Source organism: Mastomys coucha, unplaced genomic scaffold, assembly GCF_008632895.1.
Source record: "Mastomys coucha isolate ucsf_1 unplaced genomic scaffold, UCSF_Mcou_1 pScaffold16, whole genome shotgun sequence".
NCBI classification, from domain to species: Eukaryota; Metazoa; Chordata; class Mammalia; order Rodentia; family Muridae; genus Mastomys; species Mastomys coucha.
The window spans coordinates 85878675-85897217 of NW_022196898.1; the positions used below are offsets into that span (position 1 = coordinate 85878675).

The following is an 18543-nucleotide window of genomic DNA, read 5'->3' on the forward strand; positions in this document are numbered from 1 at the left end:
TCTCTAGATCAGGGTGGCTTCAAACTTGGTGGTGCTGCCTCTGCCTGACCAATTTAAGATGTCAATTCTTGACATAGAATCTGATTTAATGACTATACATAGAAGAGTTTGTGCTTTCTTCTAAGTTGTTGATGATATATTTGTATATATATGTAATTTGTTATTTTTTGTTTTATTTTTAGCTGCTGTGCCTTATTGGAGAATCTTTTGATGACTACAGTGATGATGTGTGTGGAGCTGTTGTTAATGTTAGAGCTAAAGGTGATAAGATAGCAATATGGACTACTGAGTGTGAGAACAGAGATGCAGTCACACACATAGGGTGCGTTGCGCTCTCCCTCCCCGCTTCCTTACCCTCCATTAACTGAATGTAGATGTCCTTTATGTGCAACTTTAGACACTTGCATTTATAAACTGTTATTTTCTTTGTAAATGTTTTTATGATCCAAACACAAGTTTGGATCCTGCTAATGTTGAATATGTTTGTATTTCATTTCTGTAAAATGGTTTTTGCAACCGTGGTGTATGTGCTATCTAGAGCAGGTGAATTTCCGTGAAAGTAGCATATCTTAGTTTCTGTCCATATTTACAGCCCATGTGTTTATAAATTTTTCTGTTTTGCCTTGGTAAATTTTATTTTTTACAATTCACGCACACACATCAGTTTTGCTAGAATTCTCTTCGATTACATGCAAATTAGTAAGAAAAATCAAGTTTGAGTCTATGTGAGATTTACAAGGATTGATTGTCGGCTTGTCATTTTTCATCTTTTAGTATAAACATTGACCTGAAGCAATGTTGTATTTCTTCAAAAAACAGAAATTAATTTATTATGGAACTTTTTGTGTCAATATTGGATGTTTTGAAATCTTTAAAACATTTTAACCTCAGTTTTTCAAGGAAATATTTTTTTAATGCTTCTAGTTGACACACTTTAACTTCTCGCTTTGTGTGTGTGTGAATACATTTTGTAATAGTGAAGAGTTTTTTAAAAAAAAAAACGGTTACAATGTCATCTCATACTCATTGCCTTTAAAAAACACCTGTTTGGAGGAACCGTGACCCTGCCAAATCACAGTTCAGGGTAAAGATTGGTGAAAATGGGTTCGTTTTTAAAATGTTTGTATTGTTTCCTGAGAATTAAACATTTAGATTTTCTCAGATTAAAAATTAAGTTCTTTGTTCTCTTCTGAGGTGTTTGTCAGCCGATTTCATACTCACAATCTAGCTACACAGCTTTGATTTTTTTTTTTTTTATAGCTTTTGTGGGTTTTTTCTCAACCTTTAAATGTGCTTCATTCACTGAAGATTAAACTGTTAACACCTTGACATCCCTCCATCTCCATCCATCCACCCACCCATCTACCTATCCACACATCCATCCGCTTGAGGCAGGATCTCTGCTTACTTAGCCCTGGCTGTCTCAGAACTCAACTATGTAAACTAGAGATGCGCCTGCCTCTGCTTCCCCAAGTGCTGGGATTAAAGGCGCGCCACAGTGCCCAGTCCCTTTTTGGTCTTTTAAGGAGAGATTTCTCTATTACTGCAGATGAGCTTTAGGCCCTCTGAATTGTAGTTGATAGTTAATAAACTTAAACCCAGGTTAGTATGCATCACATTTTATTTTTAAAGTAGTCACACTAATTTGAAAATTGGTTTGTAAAGTTGGTCCATAAAGCAAAATAGAATTCACATGTAAATATTTTTATTTTATTTTTTGAGATAGGATTTTACTATGTTAACCAAGCAATTGCTGTAAGCCCATGAACTGATCCTGATTTGTTTTGATTTAGTAATCATATTTTTTTATTAGTAATAATAAAAACAAACCTGGTGGGATTACAGGTGTCTGTAACATGGTTAAAGTATGGTTGTGAAAGTAAAGACTAAAATTTTTAATTTTGCTAGTTATACTGAAAGAAAAGGAACACATTTTGATTTGCATTTTTAATGTAAAGACTAGTATATGATGGACTTAAAAATACATTTGAAGACTTTTTCTTTTTTAAAGAAATAATCCTGTTTCTTGTCTCTCGTGTCTCGTAGGAGGGTATACAAGGAAAGGTTAGGACTTCCTCCGAAGATAGTGATTGGTTATCAGTCCCACGCAGACACAGCTACAAAGAGCGGCTCCACCACTAAAAATAGGTTTGTTGTTTAAGAAGACACCTTCTGAGTATTCTCACAGGAGACTGCGTCACGCAATCGAGATTGGGAGCTGCACCAAAGCCTCATCAAAGCAGAGTGGACTGCACTGACGTTGATTCCATCCAAGTGTTGCTAAGATATAAGAGAAGTCTCATTCGCCTTTGTCTTGTACTTCTGTGTTCATTCTCCTCCCCCACCCTCAATTTTTGCTAGTGTGTCCACTATCTCAATCAAAGAATTACCGTATACATCACCCCAGAACCCGCAGATGTGTTCCTGGCCTGCTCTGTAACAGCTGGTTAGAATTACCAGGACACACACACACATTGGCCTTTCCACAGTATTCGAACAAGAACTTGCATTTCTATTACCTTAGCAGGAAAGATCTGGTTTTGTTCCACTCCACGCAGGAGCGGACTTTGCTGGTGTGAGAGTCTGAGTCCAGCTTTCTAGCAACCTTCTGTTTCCTGTAACAGCACTGTCCTTGCTGTCCTCTTGCTGATGGCTGCTAGATTTAATTTATTTGCTTCCCTCCTTGATAACATTAGTGATTCTGATTTCAGTTTTTCATTTGTTTTGCTTTTGTTTTTTTCCTCATGTAACATTGGTGAAGGATCCAGGAATATGACAGAAAGGTGGAATAAACATTAAATTTGTGCATTCTTTGGTAATTTTTTTGTTTTTTGTAACTACAAAGCTTTGCTACAAATTTATGCATTTCATTCAAATCAGTGATCTATGTCTGTGTGATCCCTAAACATAATTGTGGACTATAAAAATGTAACACCATAATTACATTCCTAACTAGAATTAGTATGTCTGCTTTTGTATCTTTATGCTGTACTTTAACACTTTGTATTACTTAGGTTATTTTGCTTTGGTTACAATGGCTCAAGTAGAAAAGCGGTCCCATCCATATTAAGACAGTGTACAAAACTGTAAATAAAATGTGTACAGTGAATTGTCTTTTAGACAACTAGATTTGTCCTTTTATTTCTCCATCTCTAGAAGGAATCTGTACTTCGTATTGCAAGGCAGTCTCTTGTGTCTTAGAGTGTCTTCCCATGCACAGCCGCAGTTGGAGCACTAGTTTATTATTATGTTTATTACAATTTTTAATAAATTGAATAGATAGTATCACATGTAATTAAACTGATGTGGCTATCTTTTTTAATAAAGTTAAGGCACAGTTTTTCAGTCTTAGGTTAAATAATGTACTTTGACTATGTTAAAATTCATGAGAATTGGGATTTTGGTGTATCACCATTTGATAGGAACAGTGGCTATAAACTGATTGTTGAGTTTGACATGTTTTTACTTAATGGCCAGAAAGTTAGCATAAGGAAAGTATAGAGGAACATGGGTTAGGAACATTAGTGTTACTATCTGAATAAAACAATAAAGAAGTATTAAGAACTATTTATATTGGTCAATTGTTGCAGTATGGTTCTCTGTAAACTTGAAACCTTGATATATTCTTTGTATCATTGAAAGCAAACATGAGACATTTTGTCTGCAGTACATAATTGTATAGTTCAGATCCTGTGAAATGAGGTGTGGCTGTTACACCAAAGGGTAAGCTGAACTGTGGGGAGCAGAGTGGAAAACCACTGGCAGAGAGAAAATGCTCTTTAAGTGGTTGTTGTTATGAATTCATCCTTTTCACACTGAGAACTTGATAAAGATCCTTATAAAATAAATATGGAATTAATAGCATTGCTCTCATTATGTACTTGAAGAATGTACAACTGCCTGCTCTTGCTGTGGCAAGCACTCCCTGTTCAGAGCTTTGGAAACAGTGATGTTCACAGTCTCAGCATTCTGTACCTCATGTCTACTGTGTGGATCATTCAGGGATGTTCCATCTTTTGACACTGCAACGTGATGTGGTCTTTGTTGGGCTGCATTCCTGGCTGTCTTGTATGAGACCCCGGTTGGATCCCTGAAGCTGATTGATACAGTGTATAGTCATGAAAGTGGTGATGAGACTTTGTTACCAGCAACTGGGGCTCTAGTAGTTGTATCTATTAGAGATTAATGCTCATATTCCTTTAATTCATTTGTAAGACGTGTCAACTTTAGAAGTGAAAGATGAATCATAAAATACAGTTCTAAAGTTAAAAACGTTCTGTAGAATGTATTTTTGTTATAGAAAGTTGGGATGATTTGTAATGGATAAATAATTATAATGGAAAAATGAAAAACTGGACAGAAGGATTTAGTATATACTTTATAGGAATTAAATAACTTACATAGTACATTAAGCAGTGTTCTAGTCATGTCACATGTACATAATGTAAGTATTTCTCCTTTTTATAAATGAAACAAGATTTAAATAATTTTATAGCTTCTGTCAGATAGAGTATGAACTTGAGTCCCAGAATTTGCTTCCAATAATCCCTAATCACACACTTTCTGAAGATGAAAGACCTAATAGGTTGTAGTAAGCTAGGTATATAAATAACTAGTAAAGCTAATAACCATGCAGAACAAATAGCCATGGAGACCAAGGTACAGGGTTAAAGTCTAAAGGAGTATTTTTATTGGTGTTCTAGGTTACCATCTAAGGTAGATGGTGGTGTTCAGATTGATAGGCATAGAAGTTCTTGAATGCTGGAGTTGCATTTAAATGGTTAAGTAAGTGGCCTGTATGGTGGGTACATATCTATAATCCCAGTGCTGAGACGGAATGATCATAAGGCCAACCCGGGTTCCATAAACCCTTTATTTAAAAAACAAAAACAAAAAAAACACATGCCTCATCAAGAGTGTTTGCTAAGCATATGCTTTGTTCTGTGTGTGATTGCCAGCACTGTTGGAAAGATGAGGTGTAGTGTTGGGTCTCTGCTAATATGTATCGTGTTTCTCATGACTGTCTTCAGTATGAAGAAGTATGGAGCAAGTGGATGCTCTCATTTGGCACCAGCCCTCTATACAAAGTGAAGAATACACATCAGCTTGAGGCCAGCCTAGTCCATAGTGCTAGTTCTAGGCAACTAAGGCTACATCAACTGTCTGGAAACATTGAATCCAAGTGAATCCCACTGTGGGAGGATGCCAGAAAGCCAGTACAGCAGATGCCAGTTTGTACCACCTCCCTCCAGGTCTAAATTACAAAACTTACACTCTGGTCCTGCCAGTTCTGTGGTTTTTTTGATGTGCATGCATGTTTTGTGTGTGGTTCCTGAAGTGGCCAGCAGAGGGCGTGAAGTCCCCAGTGGCTGAAGTTAATAAGTGCTGTTGTGAGCTAACATGTGAGTGCTGGGAATCAACTGGATCTTACACAAAACCATAACTGCTCATAACTTCAGAGCCATTGCTCCAGCCCCATGGCGTTTGCTTATTTGATAGTATGTCCACTTGTTTGTTTTTTCATGACAGGCTTTCTCTGTATAGCTCTGGCTGTCCTGGAACTCAGTCTTCTAAGTGCTAGGTTTAAGGTGTGCCCCAGCACTGCCGGGTACTACTTTGGTTTTCTTTGGGAGAGAGGGAAGCTTGGTGTGGTGGTGGTGGTGTATGCCTTTAATCCCAGCACTCAGGAGTAGGAGCAGGCAGAACTCTGAGTTCAAGGCTAGCCTGATTTACAGAGCAAATTCCAGGACAGCCGGGGCTACACACAGATTATGTATATTTTGGTATTTTGAGACAGGGTTTCTCTGTTGCCTTGGCTGGTCTGGAACTCATTCTGTAGACCAGGCTGACCACCTGCTTCTGCCTCCAGAGTGCTTTGTATTCTCAAATTAAGGCTCCCTAGTCCAGATGGTTCTGCCTTGCAACCCACTTGTAAAAGAAAAATGAAAAACACTATCTCAAAACTTAAAAATTAAAACAAACAAACAAACAAAAAAAAACCAAAACGATAGAACTTGCTTACTACCTGTGTTTTTTGTGGATTTTCTTTCTTTTCCTTTTGAGCTTAGGTTCTACATAGCCCAGAATGGCTTTGAACCTGCCTCAGCCTCCCAAATGTTGGGATTACACCTGTATGTTAGCATATCTGCCTGCTTTGGTCTTCTTGTTTGTTCCTTTTGAGACCTGGTATCATTTCATATCCCTGGCTATCATGGACGTCAGATCATCTTATTGCAGAGTATTGGAATTAAACGCATTCACTACTAACCTTGTTTGCTTTTTTTGGTGGTGGTGGTGGTGGTGGTGGTGGTCGTGGGCGTGGGAGGATTCTCTAATTGACAAAATGGGGCTTTGATAAGATTTTAGCTCTGGCAGGTGCATAATGGAGTCTCCTGGTAATGGGAGTAAAATGTAGACTACTCTGAAATGGCAGAACTTGTGTAGTGATACACCTCTTCTCGACTAACATGTAATTGCTGGAAATTTCATGGAACAAATTGTGCAGAAAATACTTGGTATGTGTGTGATCCCAGCACTGAAGAGGCTGAGGCCAGAGGATTGACATTTCCAGCACATAGCTGACTCTACTACATACTTACATAATGCACAGTGCATACTATACATATGGTCTGTCTCCAAACAGGTTAGGTTCAAACTCTTTAAAGGCTACTTACATTCTACAGTTCTGAGACAATAGTTAAATACTTAAATACTTAATGTTCTGTATGGTTTCTCATTCCTAAAAGTTAAAAAATTAGCCTACCAGGGACTTCTAATGAAGCTGCCTTTTCGGGCTTCCCATGGGCAGCCTCACCTGTGACTGAGGTGTTGCCAGGTGATTTGTAAGGCAGTCCTTGCGATGCAGGGACTGCTTCCTTCCGAAGCTGGGATAGGAAGTGCGTGTCAGTGGTGTTGAGCCTAGGAGTCGCTGACCATGTGTGGCTATTTCTGCTTCAATAGCTGCATCTCAAGTGCTTGCTATTTGTGGGTAGTGACAGTCCTGCACACTTGAGGCAGCGTATTCCACCGTCTCCCAGAGTTGTGTTCCACAACTGTTGCTATGTTGTTTCTCAAGTAGGCTTTTAAGGTCTTGAATGACACCGAGTTACACTGAGACGAGGATCTGAGGAGCAGTTGTTTCAGAGCAGTTAAGAGCTGCTGTTCCTTTTGAGTCTGGTAGTGAGCTGCACCTGAGGGTTGCCACTGTCTGCAGAGATGAGAGAGCATAAAACATCGTTTGGCAAAGTTTTTCTTACAAGTTACAATAAAAAGTACATTTTGTTTCATGACTCCATTTGTATACGTATATACTAAACAGGTCTCGCACGGGACATGCGCAATGAGTTCTGAGGTTTCCTATGCCATTCTTTCTCCCTTCTCTGTCGCCATTGCTATCTATGTAATACACCATAAAAGGTATCCATGTGGTTAGGGGGCTGTGGATGTTCTAAAGAAGTCTGTCTTAGTGTCCTATTGCAGTGAAGGGACTCCAAGACCGTGACAAGGCATTTCATGGGACTTGCTTACAGTTTCAGAGGTTTCGTTCATCATCGCGGAAGGGAATGTGGCTGCGTGCAGGAAAAAAGAGACACTTAGCCGGGCCGTGGTGGCGCACGCCTTTAATCCCAGCACTTGAGAGGCAGAGGCAGGCGGATTTCTGAGTTCGAGGCCAGCCTGGTCTACAGAGTGAGTTCCAGGACAGCCAGGACTACACAGAGAAACCCTGTCTCGAAAAACCAAAAAAAAAAAAAAAAAACACTTAGATTCCAAGTGCTTACTTAAAAGCCAAGTGTGCCAATGTATACTCACACTTGTAATCCCAGAACTGAGAGGTGGACACACAGAGTCCCCTTGTGCTGGCCAGCAGTGTAGCTGAAACCTAAAGACCCCATAAAAGGTTGTGGGCAAGAACCTTCTGGGAGCTGACCTCTCACCCCCCACCCCAGGCCTGCACTTACACAAATACAAAATATTTTTAAAAGGAACGTCTTATAATGAGGTTTTGAAGCCACTGTGAAGGAAGGACTTGTCTGAATCCGTTCTGTGGAAAATGGTGTCTCCATCCCTCCATCCCCTTGGCATCCTTCCACAGCAAAGCATTCTAGCACTTGGTGCATGTACATACACGCAGGCAAGCATACACATAAAAACACTTTTAATAAGCATTTTCTTATTTCATCTCACAACAGACATTTCTGTTTTGCCTAACATCATAATCTTCAGCTGTCACTGCTTTGGTCCTTGCATTGTTCAGGTTTGACCACTGCGAGAGCCTTTAGGCTGGCTGGCTTCCCTTTTGACATGTTTGAAATCATTCTTTGAATTTACCTTTTGGGGTCCGAATGGGTTTCCTAGGTTCACCTGGGCACACCGTGTGCTTTGCCTACTCCAGCCCTGAAATTGTTTCTCCATGGAGGTCTCATGCCTTGAGTATACAGAATGTAGGCCATTGATGTGCTTAAGCTAAGTGTCATTGCTTCTCTTCTCTGCAGGTGGAGCTAGATTGAAGTATATATTTGAACATACCCATCTACACTACTGTTTCTATAAACCTTTATACATATGTGTTAGGACCTAGCCATGTCTTCGGCTCATTAATGCAGTGTCACGTGATTCACTTCTACCTTGAGCTAGGGCCCATGACTGCATCCCTTGGCCTCCTTTACTCTTTTTTTCCTCTTCCTATCTGTCCCCCTCCTTTTCTGTATCCCTCTTCTGCTTCCACTTCTCAAGCCTGCTTTATAAGACTGAAGAATTCTTTCCTCTTCGCCCCCCCCAATTTAATCTTGAAATGAGTATCCGTTGCTAACAGACTAGTGTGATGAAAATAACCATTTCATTTCTTGAGTTTGATGAAATCACCATTTCATTTCTTGATTGTAAGTTTTCTCACTGGAGGAGTGTTCATCTGTTGGTAAGTTTCGTTGCTTTTTCATTTGATTTCTGATAGTATCTTCGTGCATTTTTCAACTTTGCTGTTGCTGGACTTGTGCACCATAGCAACCCTGCCTACTGTCTTGTACATGCATTTCTCTGAAGTCTGTTGCTGGGCTGTCTCGGCTCCTTCTCTATATGCAGTGTGAGATGCTCTGAGTAGTTTAGACCATTCCCAACCCATGCTGCTTCCACTTAGGACGTTTTGACTTTATGCGGGGCAAACGTAGTACATAGTCTATGGGAACTACTTGGAGTTCTGATCTCCTGGGCTAGCCATCTTCAGTGAGAGGCCCTCTTGAAATACTCGGCCTGGGCCACAGCTCATGCTCAGCCACTGTCACAGTTGACAGCAAGCGATGCACGCTTCTGTGCGGGCAGGCTCTCAATTGCTTTCTGAATGTGTGTGTGTTTTTAAAATCCATAAGTACAAAACACCCACCTGTGTGGGAGCGAGGTCCCACACGTCCTTGTAAAGTAGGCTTTGTGTCAAATGTTCTGCCCAACCGTAGGCTTCTCAGCTTTGAGCGGGTTTCAGGTAGAATCTGCGGAAATGTGGTGGTGAGTTAGGTTAGGTATATTTATGAATTCTGGAGATGCATTGTGACAATTTTACTGTGCATTAAGATTCTATATCTGTCTATGTTTAGGTCCAGATAATGCTTTTTCTAGGCCTCATGTGTCCAGTTTCCAGAGGAGGAAATGGAACAGTGAATGGCACAGCCTTTTCTCTAGAAGGCCTTTCCTGTCCCGTGGCATTATGGCTTGGGAAGGAAGGGGCCCTTCGCACTTAGTGTACTGAACGCTCCATTGGAGGTCAGTGTTCTTTAAGAAATGATTTTATTTTTATTTTTTGCAGCCCCAGGTTCTAAACATAGGACCCCACACTAGGGGAGCACTCTACCCTGAGCCTCAGCTGTCATTTTTAACCTCTTTTAAGGTCGTCTGTCTTTATTACTGAAGACAATTTTATTTTCCTTTGTTGTTCTGTGTATGGGGCCTCCTACTGTGCCCTTTCACACAGCTTTTTTTTTTTTTTTTTTTTTTTTTTTTTTTTTTTTTTTTTTGAGACAGAATCTCCTTAGGTAGCCCTGACTGTCCTGGAATTCACTGTAGACCAGGTTGGCCATCCTCACAGAGATCCCTTTGGCTGCCAGCCCTGGGATTGAGTGTGCTACCATGCATGGCTAGAGTTTTTACATGCTTGATTTCTACTTTTTCTGTATTTTGCTTAAAACTATTTGGGGTCATCACTTAAAACATTTTTTTCCTGAGTAGTTTAAATCTTCAAAAAGCATTTTTAATTTTTCTATCTTAGTTAATTAGAGCTGTTCTGGAACTCATTATATAGACTAGGCTAGTTTTTTGTTTTTGTTTTGGTTTTTGGTTTTTTGGTATTTTCGAGACAGGGTTTCTCTGTGTAGCTCTGGCTGTCCTGGAACTCACTCTGTAGACCAGCCTGGCCTTGAACTCAGAAATCCACCTGCCTCTGCCTCCCAAGTGCTGGGATTAAAGGCGTGCGCCACCACCGCCTGGCTTTTACGTATGAGTACACTGTCACTATTTTCAGACACACCAGAAGAGGGCATCAGATCCCATTACAGATGGTTGTGAGCCACCATGTGGTTGTTGGAAATTGAACTCAGGACCTCTGGAAGAGCAGCCAGTGCTCTTAACAGCTGAGTCATCTCTCCACCTTCTGTGAACATTATTAATGACCCCACAAATGCAGGCAGTGATTCATTACTAGGCTGAAGGGGATATTGTCATACATATGTGTAACTTCACACAGATTCACAAATGCCATTGTCGACCTGTCCATTGCCCCAGAAGTAGAGAGGAGTTCCATTTTATCCTCAGCTTCGTTGGTTGTATGTGTCTGCTCATTTTGCCTGTTTACTCAGTCAACAAATTCACGCCCCATGGATAAGACATATGCTAGAGTGAACAGGTGCCTGCCTGTCATGGAGTTTAGGGCCTGCTAGGGAAACAGTCCATAAATGAACACAGTAGGACAGACATTTCCTAAAAGGTCCACGCTGTACAGGCGGCCAGAGCAGGATAAGCAGCTGGCGTGCTGTGGAAAGGGATCTAGTCTCACCTGGGTGTAGGCAAATTTCAGAATGACTGGTGTCTGGGTAAAGATTTGAATTAAGCCCATGCTGCTATAGTAAGAACTATGCGGAGGTGTTAAATGATGCTCTTAGTTCCTTGAGTCAGGTGGACGAAGAATGATTTGCTGGCTAGAGAGGCTCCAGAGGAATTTGCAATAGGTTCCCAGCAGCCCATACTAGGTGGCTCACAACCTCCTGCGACTCCAGCTCCAGGACCTCTGATGGCCTTTTCTAGCCTTTCTGGACACCCACACGTGTGGGCATACACACATAACTAAAGGATAAACCTTAGCATGGTGATGAGCTATTGTCAGCTAACATGTATATACTAATTTAGAGTTAAGTGTGTGGTAATGTTTTGAACATACTTGCACAAGTGTGCACAGACTGATACTTCTGCCTACTAGTACTTAGTTTTCTTGCACATATACATACCACATTTGTGGAGGTATGTGGTATGTGTTCATGTGCGTACACATGTTAGTGTGTACATGAATATATGTGCTTGAGGTCAGAGGTTGCTGTTGAGTCTTCCTGAATCAGTCTCCACATTGACTTGCACAGCTTTGGAATAAAGAAAGGACAGAAAGACACATGGACAGAAAAGCTAGGATTGGATGGACCATGTACTCTGATGGAGATGCGCCAGGAGAAGCCCAGAAAGTTGGTGTTTATTTTATATAGGTCTTTATTGTATATAGGCAAAGGAGGAAGCAGCTTTAGCTAACCTTGGCGAGGGAGTTCCGTAGGGGAGCAGTCTCAGGATATAAGCACCCAGAAGGAGGCAGCTGCAGACCACATCTGTGTGCACAGTGCAGCTGCAGACCACATCTGTGTGCACAGTGCAGCTGCAGACCACATCAGTGTGCACAGTGCAGCTGCAGACCACATCAGTGTGCACAGTGCAGCTGCAGACCACATCTGTGTGCACAGTGCAGTTGCAGACCACATCTGTGTGCACAGTGCAGCTGCAGACCACATCTGTGTGTACAGTGCAGCTGCAGACCACATCTGTGTGCACAGTGGAGCTGCAGACCACATCTGTGTGCACAGTGGAGCTGCAGACCACATCTGTGTGCACAGTGGAGCAGGGAAGCCCTTGCTAGAGGCTCTTAATCCCACGGGTCTGAGGCATTGACATGACAGTGCTCGTGCCAGTGTCAGTGGGATCTCTCATCGAATCCGAAGCCGAAGCTCACCAATTCAGCTAGTCTAGCTGATCAGAGTTCCAGGAACTGCTTGTTTCTAAATCTACCTTCCCCCCAAAATCTGCAGTGCTGGTGTTGCAGCTGGATACCAGCACTCCCTGCTTTCTCAAGTGCATGCTGCGATCTGAACTTGGATCCTCAGGCTTGCGCAGCAGTCACCTCCCCACCAGTCTGTCTCCTCAGCACTGCCGGTCACCTCCTTTCTGTTATGTTTAAGAGCTAATTCATTAAATGTTTAGCATTATACTTTTACAGATATATGTCACATTAACTTTAGTTAGGGAGTTTTTCACTCACAAATTGTGGATTCTGTGAATATATTTCTGTGTCAGCAGAGGATATAGATTGATGATCACTGCATCTACATGTATGTCTATTTTTCTGTGTATAATGTCTCTCTTCCGTTTATGACTTTGAATATGATACACACATTAGCTGAGGGTAGCAAAACCACCTTATACTTGAAGAATCAAAAGGTTATTTATTTATTTATCTATTTATTTATAAGTACACTCTAGCTGTCTTCAGACACCCCAGAAGAGGGCATCAGATCTCATTAAAGATGGTTGTGAGCCACCATGTGGTTGCTGGGATTTGAACTCGGTACCTTTGGAAGAGCAATCAGTGCTCTTAACCACTGAGCAATCTCTCAGCCCCAATTTTTTCTTTTCTTTTCTTTTCTTTTTTTTTTTAAAGACAGTTTGTCTCTATAGCCCTGGCTGTCCTGGAACTCACTCTGCAGACCAGGCTGGTTTCAAACTCAGATGTCCACCTGCTTCTACCCCCCTGGTGCTGGGATTAGAGGTGTGTGCCACTACACCCAAATAAAGAAAAGTTCTTAACCTCTGCACTTCCATTACTTGCTTATAAAATGTGATTATAAAAAGAATACCACGGAATTGTAGAAAGCATGTGTGTGGGAGTTAGCATTCTAAAATGAAGATCACCAGCTGATGGTATAGCTGGGGGAGATGATGAGAGAGATACCTGGGTCTACTACCAAGCCAAGACATCTACTTGCTGAGTGAAAAAAAAATCAGAAAGGAAAGTGTTTAGAGGACATGGCAGCCACCAGTCCCATCTTAGCAAAACAGTACTCAAGAAAGGACTCATGCTTGACAAAACAGACTTTTTATTTTTTTAATCAAACACCTTTTTTTGGTGGTGGATAGTAATTTCTCTCTCTCTCTCTCTCTCTCTCTCTCTCTCTCTCTCTCTCTCTCCCTCTCTCTTTCTTTCTTTCTTTCTTTCTTTCTTTTTTGGATACAGGTCTCAGTAACTAGTCCTGGCTGACCTGGAGTGCGTAGAGCTCCTCCTGCCTCTGCCTCTCCAGTGCTGGGAGCAGAGGTGTGTGCCACTCCATGCAGCAAAGCTTGTGTGCTTTAACCTTTGGGCTATGAGGTTGCCTGAAGCTTTAGATGTGTATTTCCCTAGCCGCCCCAAGACTCAGTTCTCAGGCACAGGCCTTTCCCCACCGATTTCTTAAACTTCTGGAGGGTTTTTAAGTCTCTATTAAAACTGCCCTTAGGTTTGTTTGGGGGGCAGTTTTTATCTTTTTCTCATGGTTCTAGATTGGCTTTGATTTAACCTTTAAATATAAGTAATTGGAATTTAAATACTGACCATCTCCACATTCCCCACCTTTTTTGAAGTTTAAAAAAAAAGAAATGCTTGCTTTGTGGTTTGCAGTCATTTCCTTAAGCATATCCTGAGATTCATTCAATGTAATGACTCCTCTGCATGTGTGTGGTTTGCTGGAAAGTAATCTATGAATTTATAGGTGTTCTAGTGGCTACTTATTCTGCTGGTGTGTGTGAGTGTGTTTGTGTGTGTGTGTGTGTGTGTGTGTGTGTGTGTGAGCTCGTGAGCATGGGTGTGAGTGTGTGTGTGTGGATGTCATGGGACTGGTTTCCCTTGATCTGTCCAGAAGTCCTGGTGGCTGGCCCAGTACCTCTGGTGTGGCTGAGAAACTGCTGTTTCTGTGTGGGAGCCCACTGGTATCCAAGTCAGAAGAGGTTTATTCATTATTGAGATGCTCAGATGTGAGGCAGGAAGTATTCAGCAATCTGTCAGTTCCTTGTGGCCAGAGATGCCAAAAGGGATGCTGATAATAGCCAGGTGGTCATGTATTACTGTTTCTCCTAGAAAACTATAACCATTGGGTGGGAAATTTGGTCCATGGTTAAGAGAACTGCCTGCTCTGCCAGAGGACCCATGTTTGGTCCTTGGCACCTATGTGGCACTTCACAAGTCCCTGTAACCCCAGTTCCAGGAGATAAAATACCCTGTTTTGGCCTCTACAGGCATGTAATACATATAGACATACACTCAGCCCAAATAATCATACACATTAAATTAATTAAATTTAATAATTGAAAAACAAGAAAACAGACAGCCATGGTGGCACATGCCTTAACCCTAGAAGTTGGGAGACAGAGGCAGGTGGATCTCTTGAGTTCAAGGTCACCCTGGTCTACAGAGCAAGTTCCTGACAGCCAAGAATACATAGAAAAATCCTGTCTTGAAAAACAAACAACAAAACCCTCAAAAACAATAAATACTACTTGGTGATTCTTGTCATTTAAAATTACCTTCATACTAAGGATATAGCTAAGTGGCAGAGCCTTATACAACATATACAAGGCCCTAGGTTTAGTCCCCAGCATAATGCATATATACATGCATGCATACGTACGTACATACATATATACATACATGCATGCATACGTACGTACATACACATATACATGCATACATACAAAATACATTTAACTTTAAGTTTTTCTGTTAATTAGGAAAATTTACAGTCAGGCCTACATGACTTTGTAGGGTTCAAGACCAGTTCAAATGAAGACGCATATACAATATGTTCAGTTGTAAAATGTTTTAATAAAGCTGAAAAATCTAAAACATTTTACTTTCTTACTTTAGGAAAGAAATTTGGTTTTTGTATGAGGAACTATAAATGTCAGGAGACTGAATTTGGCTGTGACCACGTCTGGACTGTCCCTATGGTATGTGGGTGAGCAAGAGACACGTGTCTTTGGTTAATGTTTCTTTGGTGCAGTTCTCTCAGGATCCTTATTTATTTTGATTCTGCTCTTTATTTATTCAGCCATCCCATGGTTTTTATATATTTAGAAATTTTTATATTGAGTATTAAAATGATTTTCATGTATTCAAAAAGTTGGCTATTCAAAAAGTTACTTATGGATCTGGCAGTGGTTGTGCACGCCTTTAATTCCAGTGCTTGGGAGGCAGAGGCAGGCGGATTTCTGAGTTCAAGGCCAGCCTGGTCTACAGAGTGAGTTCCAGGATAGCCAGGGCTACACAGAGAAACCCTGTCTTGAAAAACCAAAAAAAAAAAAAAAAAAAAAAAATTATTTACGTGTTTTGTTTGCATGTATGTCTGTACACTAAAGAAGGGCATTGAATCCCATGAGTTTGGAGTTATAGCTGGCTATGAGCCACCATGGGAAGTCAACCCAGGTCCTCTGGAAGAGCATCCAGTGCTCTTAACCACTCAGCCATCTCTCTAGGCCCTTCAAAAAGTTGTCTTTTAAACTATTTGTTAAAATTAAGATAACATCATGAATATAAGGAATGTTTTAGTTTTAAGTAAAATTTAAGTAAACATTTAATTTTCTGATACTCCAGTATCTCTAAACACTAAGCGTCATTACATGATTCATATAAACAAAACGATTCAGTCAGTCAGAATGCCCGGTGTTTATCTTGTTGCTAATATAAAGGATCAACAGTACACTTTATACATTCCTTTTCTCCCCAGTCCCCTCCCCTCCTCTTGGGGTTTTATTTCTCTGAATAGATACCATGACCATGGCAACTCTTATAAAGAAGAACATTTAAGTGGGGGCTAGCTTATAGTTTAGAGGTTTAGTCCATTGTTACGGTGGGAAGCATGGTGGTGTGCAGGGAGAGATGGTGCTGGGGAAGACGATGAGTGTTTTACATCTGGATCCTTATGCAGGAGAAAGGGACTGTGACCTTCTAGGCCTGCTTGAGCTTCTGGGACCTCAAAGCCTGCCCCAGTGACACACTGCCCCCAACAAGGCCACACCTCCAATAATCCACTCCAGAGAGACTCTGGGACCATTTTCTTTTTCAAATCACCACACTCCTCCTCCAGCCCCCTTCACCTCCGTCCCTCTCCCCTCCCTCCATTACTCCTTTGCCTCCTTTCGACTGGTGACCAAACTCAGGGCTTTACTCAGGCCAGGCAAGTCTTCTACCACTGGCTTGCATCTTCAAACCATGTTTTTTTGTTTTTGTTTTTGATACAGTCCTAGATTGTGGTTTAAACGCCTTGAAATTCATTGTTTAGCCCAAACTGGACTCAAACTCATGCTCCCCCTGCTTCAGTCTCTTGACTGCTGGGATTATAGGCGTCTGCCACCATGTTCAGCCACAATGACTTCTAGAACTATTTAGAAACAAGAGTAACTGTGAGTCTTGTACAGGTCACTGGTGTGAATGCTATTGGAAGCTCATGCTGTGTTCTCAGAATCTTCTTTCCTTTGGTCTCTTTTTAAGCCACAGAAGCTCCTCCACCTCACATTACCTAGAATCTTCCTAATTCACTAACTTGTTGCTCAATCATCCCAAATGTATTTCCACAGGTCACATGTGTAGCCTAAGACTCGGTAAGGGTCCCGTTAAGCTGCTTAGTAGGTGCTGCATGTCACATAGTATGTCATCAGCAAGCTCATACTCTGAAACCTTGGCTGGGACAATGGAGTTGGAGGGACTTCTTCATTGTGACCTTGTACTTTTCTTCACACCTAGCAGACAATCTGTGGGGTAGCCCTTTGTTATACGTCTGGCTTCTCCAATAATTTTTTTGTTTTTCGAGACAGGGATTCTCTGTGTAGCCCTGGCTGTCCTAGAACTCACTCTGTAGACCAGGTTGGCCTCGAACTCAGAAATCTGCCTGCCTCTGCCTCCCAAGTGCTGGGATTATTATTTGTTTGTTTGTTTATGCATATGGGTGTTTTGTCTGCATGTATGTCTGTGTATCATATTCATGCCCTGATGATGATGATGATTGATGATGATGATGATGATGATGATGATTATGTTTGTACATGTACCTTGGAACCCATGTTGAAGTCAGAGCACAACTTTGGGAAGTAAGTTCTCTCCTTCCACCTTATTGGTCCCAGGAACAAACTTAGGTCATCAGGCTGGTGGCAAATGCTTCATGTGCTAAGTATCTCACTGGACCATTTGTTGGATTTTTGCCTAATTTTGTTATGCTTATAGAATGAGTTTGTGTCTGTTATTTTCTTTTGCTGTGATAAGACATGATGACCAAGGCAAATTAAAGATAGTTTATTTGGGGCTTATAGTTTCAGGGAGCAAAGAGTCCATGACCATCATGGTAGGCAGGCAGGCCTGGTTTTGAAGTGGTAGGTGAGAGCTTACAAGGAACGATGTACTCCTTTGAAGTTTCAAAGCCAGCCCCTAGTGATACACCTTCTCCAACAAGGCCACACCTCCCAATCCTTCCCAAGCAGCCCCACCAACTGGGAACCAAGCATTGAAGTATTTGAGCCTATGGGGGCTGTTCTCATTCCAACCACCACACAGTTGCAATTCTACCCCCCGGCCCCCTTATTTTCTATTCTCTGGAAGAGTTTGAAATGTTAGGATTATTTCTGCCTGAATGTTTGAAACAACTCATTTTGCTACCTCTGGGTTTGGATGCCCTTTCTAGATGTGGTAGATTCATAAGGATGGATCTTTGCTTTTACACAGTTGTTAAGTTGTATTTTTTTTTTCTGTTGAAGTTTGCTCATTGAAACCAGTTTCCAACGTATTTGCATAAGCTTCAAGCACATCGGCTTTTAATGTTTCAGACTATGATGTGAGATCATCTGAAATTCTCCATCTTATCATGCTTTCATCTTGACTTGATCCAACAGATACATTAATTTTATTAATCTTTACAAAGAACAAACACTTGCTTCATCAACACTCTTGTATATTTATTCCAGCCCATTTTTTCTTTTATCTTTACCATTTCCTTCCTTTTAGTTGATAACTTCTGAAGATTTGCACTGAGCTGTTTTATTCTTAATCCTTTTTCCCTAATATAAAATTCCCTTTTTCCCCCTGGGATCTTCTGGGCCATGAGACTGAAGTACTACCCACTGTGCTTAAAAGGTACTGGCTAAATTCTCTTACTTTAAAATATAAAATTCAATGCAATATTAATCAAAATGGAAATTGTGCAAAGTAACAGTGATTTAATTATGTATGGAAAT

General features: G+C 41.1%; 1 protein-coding gene across 2 annotated transcripts in view; it reads left to right on the top strand.

Moving 5' to 3' along the window:
• Eif4e (eukaryotic translation initiation factor 4E) overlaps positions 1 to 3565 on the top strand; it is a 33032-nt gene extending 29467 nt beyond the window's left edge. For both annotated transcript variants that reach the window (XM_031375651.1, XM_031375650.1), the window contains 2 exons: positions 183 to 322; positions 2047 to 3565. In XM_031375651.1, coding sequence (XP_031231511.1) covers positions 183 to 322; positions 2047 to 2161 — 255 coding nt within the window. In that variant the 3' untranslated portion in view covers positions 2162 to 3565. The remainder of the gene's footprint in view (positions 1 to 182; positions 323 to 2046) is intronic.
• Positions 3566 to 18543: the final 14978 nt, after the last annotated feature.